Raw genomic sequence first — 8,965 nt, 5'->3', positions numbered from 1 at the left:
AATAAAGTAAGAAACCAAGTTAAGACACAGACAAGGAAATTGAAAAAAAAAACCATGAAAAGAACTTAGCATATAAAGCCAAGAAAAATCCGAAGGCAATATGGAAATTCATAAAATCGAAATAAAAAACATGATCATAAATAGGAGACCTCCTTACTGACTAAAACGATGAAAATTCTCCAACCCGATGACGACAAAGAAAAAGCTGAAATACTTGCCAAATTTTTCAAAAGTGTATTTACACAAGAACCTGATGATACTATACCGGATTTACCTATGCACGACACTAAAACGACAATGGGAAGTTTAGAAATCACAGTGGAGAGCGTTACTAAAACATTGAAAGGACTAAAAATAGATAAATCACCAGGACCGGACAAAATACACCCGAGAGTGCTAAAAGAACTAGCAGATACAATAGCAGTGCCGCTACAATTGATTTTCCAAAACCATTATCAACAAAGACCGAACCAAATAGATGGAAAGAAGCGCAATTCAGTGCAATCTTCAAGAAAGGAAAAAAAATATTCAGCTGGTAACTATAGACCCATCAGTTTAACATCGGTAGTATGCAAAGTCATGGAAATACTCGTACGAGAATACATCATTAAACAGATGAAACAAAATGAATTTTTCACTGACCGACAATATGGATTCATCTCGGGGAGGTCTACATCACTCCAACTTTTACACGTACTTGACAGATGGTCAGAAGCACTAGATAATGCGGAATCTGTAGATGTTGTATACACGGATTACATGAAAGCCTTTGATACAGTACCACATAAAAGATGGATGAACAAACTCAAAGCATATGGCATCGAGGAACCAATATTTAGTTATTACAAAATTTTCAATGGGAAGTATGATCGAGAGACAACACCGTTCTTGAAACTATGGAAAGGTTTCTCAACTAGATCAGGGGTACGGGGAAACAGCTTGAAGATATACATGTATCCACAAAGAGCAAGAACCAATATTTAGTTATTACAAAATTTTCAATGGGAAGTATGATCGAGAGACAACACCGTTCTTGAAACTATGGAAAGGTTTCTCAACTAGAACAGGAGTCCGGGGAAACAGCTTGAAGATATACATGTATCCACAAAGAGCAAGAACTGAAAACTCGTTCACCATAAGAGTGGCAAAAATATGGAACAACTGACCTGAATCAATAGTTAATGCACCAACTGTCAACACCTTCAACAATATACTAGGCAAACATCGGAAGAACCAAGAAGTACTTTACGACGACCACAAATCAAACATCACCGGAAGTGGAATCGACTATGAGATAGAGTCTGATGAAAAGGAAAAAGACTTCCTGGATCAGAAATGGAACCTTAAGTAACCTTAAGTAAGTAACAAGTTCTAACAACTTACAAGGCTTTCACCTAAGAATAATGAATAACAATTGTCAAAAAGCATATGCAATGACAGCAAACAAATATCATAATTTTACATGTACACATAGCGTACAATATATTACTATCACGAGAATCTGCCTGAATTCAATATACAGTAGTGAAAAGTTTATTTCGAAAGGAAATGAGCGTGTTCTGCACCACCTAATTACTCTACATAGAAATGCAAATGAGGAGAGTAAGATAATTATCCGATTTTCTGTCAAAATATTTAAACAAAATATGCAATTTTTTGTGCAATGATTTCTACCTTCATCGCCCAATGAAACAAAAAAGAAAGACATTTCATTGTTTATATTTATACTTTTATGTATTTTAAAAAAATGTAAACTAGAATTATGCACTCAGATATCATATGGTTGACCATTTGTTACGTTAAACGGAACAGCCAATGTACCCTTTGACTTTGATGACATTTCATATTTGGTAATGATTACACACGGATAGGTGTACTAAAAACCGGATCGAACTAGTTTGATGAAAGCAATGTAAATTTCAAAAGAAATATAAGAGAAAAGATTCAGTGAATGTAAATATAGGTCAATAAATTGTATGCTGTAAAAGCTTAAAATGATTGCTAAGTGGAATTTCTGAAATTGACTTCAAAATCTACAACTTTCATTTGTGACGTCACCAGATGACAGTCACGAACGCTGCAGTATAATTTCAATCTTGCCAGAATAAACACAGTCTGGAAGAGATGAAAAAATTACAATGCAATCAGAGGCATCATATCTTCCACTCATAATGTGATAGAATCACATATTGATCCGAGTCAGTTCTGGTTTACAAATATTTTTTCTCTAATCCGACTTACTGAAATGAACAGAACAAGTATTTTGTTCAGGCAAAGAAACATAACTCTTGCAATCAATTGAATTGCACGGTTTTGACACTATCCCTGCAAATACCTATTATGACACTTTCCCTCTTTCTAATCCCTGTGTATATATAGTGCGCAAGCGCTAATTGCCCGTCCTTTTTTGAGTTGCATGTCAACGAAAATACAAACCCTCCCTCCCTTCCCCCTTTTTTCTAAGCATATATGCATATCATCCTTGTTGCGTTTTTGCTATCTCTCTGTGTATTTTCAGATCCATTTTGTCAAAGTGACTCGACTCTCCGCCTTCACGAAGCATCATGGCTCTACGAATTTACAAGGTGTCAGTGGTCAATAATAGACAATCGCCGAATTTTGCTAAGCCTGCCATAGATTTTGTTTCAGTCCAAGTCCGTGGCCAATAATTGGGCTTACTGACATTGAATGATTGATTGATATATTGATTGATTGACACATTGGTGGATTGAAATATTGATTTATTGAAAATATTGAGTAAATTATTGGTGGATTGAAATATTGATTGATTGATTGAAAATATTGAGTGAATTATTGATTGATTGACTCAAACATGCATGGACTATTGATGCTACAACATTACTATCCAAAAGTCGTTGTAGATCATGCATTTCATTACAGAGTGTATATGATATACATACTGATGGTTTGTATTGATATGAACATTGTCATTGAATCGGAAATATGTTTTTATTAAGCAAAGACATGACAAAGACTGCCAATACGTGTTATCGTTCTGTCCTATTGAAATAATTCATGGCCATATATGAATCCTTCACTTTAATTCCTTGTAACTGTGAATTCGCTGGCCCTCTACGACTCACTGTAAAGTTCGCATAATGTACATTTGTAAATTATACTTATATCTATACCTCATGTTTTGGCAGTCCGTCTCGTATGAGAAGGCGCATCTCAGTATGATGTCCAGCGTACATGAACTGACCATGTTGTAGATTTCAACGCTTTCACCAGTATCAGCGTGAGGGTTAAGGTTTTTCTAATTCAGAAACAAATACAGCATTAAGAATACATCCTATGAACAGGACTTGGAGCCAGGAGAGAGGATTTTTCGGAAATTTTCAATAACTGGCGAAGAAATTCAGAAAAAGATTTTTCAAATAGTGTATTTTGCCTCTCCCATGTTTGACATTCCTTCCTATGGGTATGTTATGGAACACTAAACAGGAAATAACTGTATACACTGACAAAACTCTTTGATACTGTTGTTAATTTAGGAAATCACGGTGGCGAATCACGTGACTTTGACATATCAATTACACGAAAAAATAGCGACGAAAGTCAACACAAGGGAAAATTCAAACGAGTAAGTAACACCTTTATCAATAATGAATTGCCATATAACTTTTGAAGAATTTTCTCTGAAACAATTTTACACTAAAATGATAGTTCTACGTGCTATAGAAGCAAAGAGCACTGACAGTTGTTTGTTGGTCAGATTACTTGATTCCATGTATATTGTTTAAAGTCTCACTCGAGAATTTTTCATCTATATGGAGACGTCACCACTGCCGGTGAAGGGCTGCAAAATTTAGGCCTATGCTCGGTGTTTATGGACTTTGAGCAGGGAGGGATCTGTATCGTGCCACACCTGCTGTGACACGGGGCCTCGGTTTTTGCGGTCTCATCCGAAGAACCGCCCCATTTAGTCGCCTCTTACAATTGTATATTGTTTTACGTCCCTCTCGAGAATATTTCACTCATATGGAGACGTCGCCTCATACGACAAGCAGGGGATATTGAGGACCTATTATGACCCGGATCCCCACAGGAAATTTTTGACTGAATACAAAACACCTGAGGAAAGGGATAATTTTCTCCATTAGAATTATTAACAAATGCATTTTTGAATTGAAGGGGTGTCAACTTTTTTTCTTTTTTTTTTAAATGCTTTTAGATAAAGGCTATGGTTGCATTTGTCCATTGCATTGCAAACACCGTCTGTGCACAAGTGAAATAACGAATTGCTCAGCGAGCCCAAACTGATTTCGAGTAAAATAAATAGACCGACTATTTCAATTAGTTCTCAAATGTTTCAGGAAATAGTCGATTTTTTTAACGAAATTTGGTGACAACTTAGAGTTATATGCAAGTTGAAAGTTACATAATTCTGAATTTCAGGGTAAAATGCCTTTATTTAATTATTTTTCAATCACCTACATTGGGTACCCTGTGATAGGAGTTACAAGACTTTCTCAATTATACTTATCAAAGGAACCCAGACGTTCGAAGGGTCTGTAGTTATTACCAGTAATAAATCTGCACATGTTTTATAGATCTTGACGTAAGGTTTCAGAATGTCGAAGTGGAAGGCGGGAGTGAGCAGACGTCTGGATCTCTTCCATTTGGCGCCACTGGAAATCAAGAGGCCCTCTCCAAGCCAAGGTAGGCCATGTCTGTATGGTTCACCGAATCCCGCAGGCTTAGGATCTATAATACAATACCACAAGCTTGGAAACTGTAATACAATTCCACAGGCTTAGGATCTATAATACAATTCCACAAGCTTAGAATCTGTAATACAATACCACAAGCTTAGGATCTATAATACAATCCCACAAGCTTAGGATCTGTAATACAATCCCACAAGCTTAGGATCTGTAATACAATCCCACAGCCTTAGGATCTGTAATACAATCCCACAGCCTTAGGATCTGTAATAAAACCCAACACGGTTAGATTAATATCTCTAAAACCATTCAACAGGTTACGCGTAGAATCTTTAATACAATCCCACAGATTTAAGATCCAAATCTCAATCCAACAGGCTAAGTTTAGGAGCTGTAATACAATCTGACAGGTTAAGTTTAGGATGTGTAATACAATTCCACAGACTAATAAGGATCTGAATCAGATTCCCACAGGTTATGTTTAGGATTTGTTGTGCAATCTTACACGTTAAGCTTAGGATTTCTAATAAAATCCCATAACACAATGATCATTTTAAGTAGTGCAATCCTTCAGATTTGGGATTCTTATTTCAGTCTCAGAGGATTTATATTTAAAATAGATATATGAAACGATATAAAACACATCAACATCGTGCCAAAATTTAATAAAGCGCCCGTCTGTAGTACACGTACATGATGTGCGTTTATGTTTGCATGCTTTAAGTCACAAGCTATGATACTGTCAATTACAATTCCAAAATGAGGCCACAGTAACCAGCTTTTGGTTCAAAAAACACTTTCCCGCAAGATGTATCAACTGACGAAGTTGATGGTCCTTGCCTCATAATATACAACATATAATCCGGACACGATTAGGTTTGCTTATGAATAGCCATTAAATTCCAGAAGGAGGCCACAGTGACCTACTTTTGGCTCACGATACACCTCCTCCCACCCTCAAGATGCAACTGATAAAGTTTGATAATCCTAGATCCTTAAGTGTGACGATATGAACCGGACTGGAAAAGGCTAACAGACAGACAGACGGGAAAGCTTATACCATGATACGACCAGTCAAAAGACGGGCATATAAAAATACATCAATTTTGCATTTTCCAAAGGTTATAAAAAATAAGTGGTATTCTCATAAATATACACAAAGACCAAAATTCACGGCACATTGCTTTCACACCACTCGCATACCTGAAGTTATGAGGACCTTTTTGAGGGAATCTGGATGGTTTAGAATGACTCGAACCCTCGAAAGTCCGATCCATAAAATATACATCTTCGGAAACTGCACCGTCCATTCCTGAAGTTTGTCCAGCCTGGAGGAATTGTCCGCAAACTGAAATGGTAATAATGTCCATATTAAGAACACATATCATATTCGATACATCCAAAGAAAAATACACAACTGTGGTTATTCTGAAAAAGATAAAAATAAACATAATACAGAAATAAATGAATACATCCAAATTCCAAGGTTCGTTTAGAAATAGATTTCATTTTTGAAAATGCATGAGAAAATGTACTACAACACAATCACCAGGAAATTACTATGCAAGGTGAAGATAACGAACAGTGATCAATCTCATAACTCCTACAAGCAATACAAAATAGATAGTTGGGCAAACACGGACCCCTGGACACACCAGAGGTGGGATCAGGTGCCTAGGAGGAGTAAGCATCCCCTGTTGACCGGTCACACCCGCCGTGAGCCCCATATCCTGATCAGGTAAACGGAGTTATCCGCAGTCAAAATCAGTGTGCCAATTTAATTGGTAAAGATATCAAAGGCAAAACATCGAAAATGTAAATGTTGCCTTTTAAAACTTAAAAAAACACGAGACAATCGTTTTTGGAGTACATTTTGATAGCAAGAAACGGAATATTAGTTATTCGGAATTATTTTTATATTAAAATATCGAATTTTTCATAATCGTGAGTAAATATCCATCAATCGAATTCATGATATCAAAAGGTCGTATTATTAATGTCAAAAAATTCTTATATCGGTAGAATCCCGTGGGGATCCGGGTTAGAATAGGTACTCTGTAACCCCTTGCTTGTCGTAAAAGACGACTAAATGGGGCGGTCCTTCGGATGAGACCACAAAAACCGAGGTCCCGTGTCACAGCAGGTGAAATATTCTCGAGAGGGACGTTAAACAATATACAATCAATAACATATCGGTAGATTGCATTTTTGATATCTTTGATTATAATCATTCATATCAAAAATTCGATTTTTTAATATCTGAGTAGCTTTCAAGCAATGTAGAAGAATATATTTGCAAGATTCGATACTTAGAAGATTACTTAAAAGGCTAGTACTACAATGTGTTTAAGTAGTCTCCATTGGAGTCTCAGAGACCATCTTCCATGAGCAGTGCAGATCAGTAAAATTACGACACAACCAAGGTCTGTGTGTTTCTACATCCGTCAAAGGAATATATGGATGTTTAAGAAATAATGATGGCGTTTCCGTGTATGTTGCAGGATAACCTCCGAGGTCGAGAAATGTTGTTTTGAAATATAAAAACCGAGACTTTTATATTTCAAACAACATTTTTAGGCCGAGATCAAGATCATACACGAAAACAAGAACTTTATTTCTATTCAACTACGCCTCAGAAATATACAACCGATCATTTACCTATACAACTGTGAATGAGTTCACCGTGACGTCATGGCAGTTTTCAAAACAGATTAGCCCTATATGTTTTCAGCTGACGAAAAAGGTGAGATGGTAGAGGTATAACAGATTTATTTTGAAAAATATTTGAAGTACAGTATTTAGTTTGATGTTGACGGATCATATCAACACAGTCCACGAAAACTACACATACGTGGAAGAGGGTTAACTTGTCTGTGCATCGCCATGTTTACATGTATATCGATCTCGGAATGCAGACGATTGATTTATATTCATTGACAAAAATGTTCTTCAGCCATTTATAAATTTGTTTGCAACATATATTAATTTTTATGATTTTGAAATTGAATTATCCGTTATCGACTTTATTGCTGTATTAGCGAAGTGCAAGCGAGATGTGTATCAATTTTCTCATAATCAGTTATCAGAAAGATATTTAAAGACAATTATTATAACACTTCGAGTTGCATGTGAGCTTGATAATTGATTTACATGTATGTTACATCCTGTATGAATGCAGCAATCGCTGTATGTGACATCCTGTATGAATGCAGGTAGATACTTAGATTTCACAGCGATGTGCGCCGAGATTTAATCTCTAGGTCGGAAAGTAGAACGCAATGAGGACCCAAGGTGTCTACATATAACACTGCCTGCGATTCATTACCAACGGCAATAATTTCTACTTCCTACATCATAATACCATGGGTAAAAGTTTGTGGTACTGGGTTGGGTTAATTGAAATGTATAACAACCGTTTATGTTGGTTAATCATTGTGTTTTAAAAACGATCAGCAGGGAAATCAACAGTACTGACATTTTAAATATCATGGAGGTTAAAAAAAATAGTAATAAAAACTCACTTTTTTAAAATAAATGTAAATGATCGTCCAAAATTACATGCATTTTGTTTAACTTACAATCTGTAAATGGCCCAGTAACCAATGCCTGTCCTTTTTTGGTTCCGGGAATCCTCTAAACGAACTCCAAAGACTGACGAGGTCTTTCACATATTTAGTCACTACAATGACTAGATACGTCACCACTGAAACCAGCAGGAAACTGGTCCAATTTTCACTCAGTATACCATACGTGCGCGAAGTCTCCATCACCTAATGATACATAAACTATGGAGTGCCGTTAGATTACGAATTATCAGTGATGTTTGTTTAATTTGGTTGTTTGTTTTTGGTTGTAAATAGTTTTTGAGTGACAGTGTATGAAAGATTCACACAGAGGGTAATTTCTCGATGAAAAGTTTAAAAGTAATGGTATTGTTAATCTTTTGTATCTGATACTTACCCCTCGCCCAAACCTAACAAACTATGTATCGTTTAGCCGGGTGTTTTTTTGGCGGGTATATAATTTTGGCTTATTTTGGCGATTTCCGAAGATTCATCAAAATAAAAATCACTGAATTTAAGTACATTATATAAGTACATTATACATCAGTATACATATAAATTGTATGAATTAAAAGATGAGTTCATCAAAATTCATCCATTAAAATTAATAGTACCTTGTCAGCCAAACAAACCCTGCCTATACGATAACTAATAGCGCAACATTATACTCTTCATTATCATGAATACATGTATTTACTTAACTTGGGTTGAGGA

The 8,965-nt window shown here is 36.0% G+C and overlaps 1 protein-coding gene across 1 annotated transcript in view; it reads right to left on the bottom strand.

The window, feature by feature from the left end:
- The window catches only part of LOC125663925 (ultra-long-chain fatty acid omega-hydroxylase-like), a 29,568-nt gene extending 21,082 nt beyond the window's left edge, over positions 1 to 8,486 (bottom strand). The window contains exons 1-4 of the mRNA XM_056163512.1: positions 8,267 to 8,486; positions 5,892 to 6,036; positions 4,547 to 4,728; positions 3,153 to 3,277 (exon numbers count right to left, since the gene is read on the bottom strand). Coding sequence (XP_056019487.1) covers positions 3,153 to 3,277; positions 4,547 to 4,728; positions 5,892 to 6,036; positions 8,267 to 8,455 — 641 coding nt within the window. The 5' untranslated portion in view covers positions 8,456 to 8,486. The remainder of the gene's footprint in view (positions 1 to 3,152; positions 3,278 to 4,546; positions 4,729 to 5,891; positions 6,037 to 8,266) is intronic.
- Positions 8,487 to 8,965: the final 479 nt, after the last annotated feature.

This window comes from Ostrea edulis, chromosome 1, assembly GCF_947568905.1.
Source record: "Ostrea edulis chromosome 1, xbOstEdul1.1, whole genome shotgun sequence".
Lineage (NCBI taxonomy): Eukaryota > Metazoa > Mollusca > Bivalvia > Ostreida > Ostreidae > Ostrea > Ostrea edulis.
Note: the sequence above shows the minus strand (reverse complement) of the source record. Positions and strands in the feature narration are given on the sequence as shown.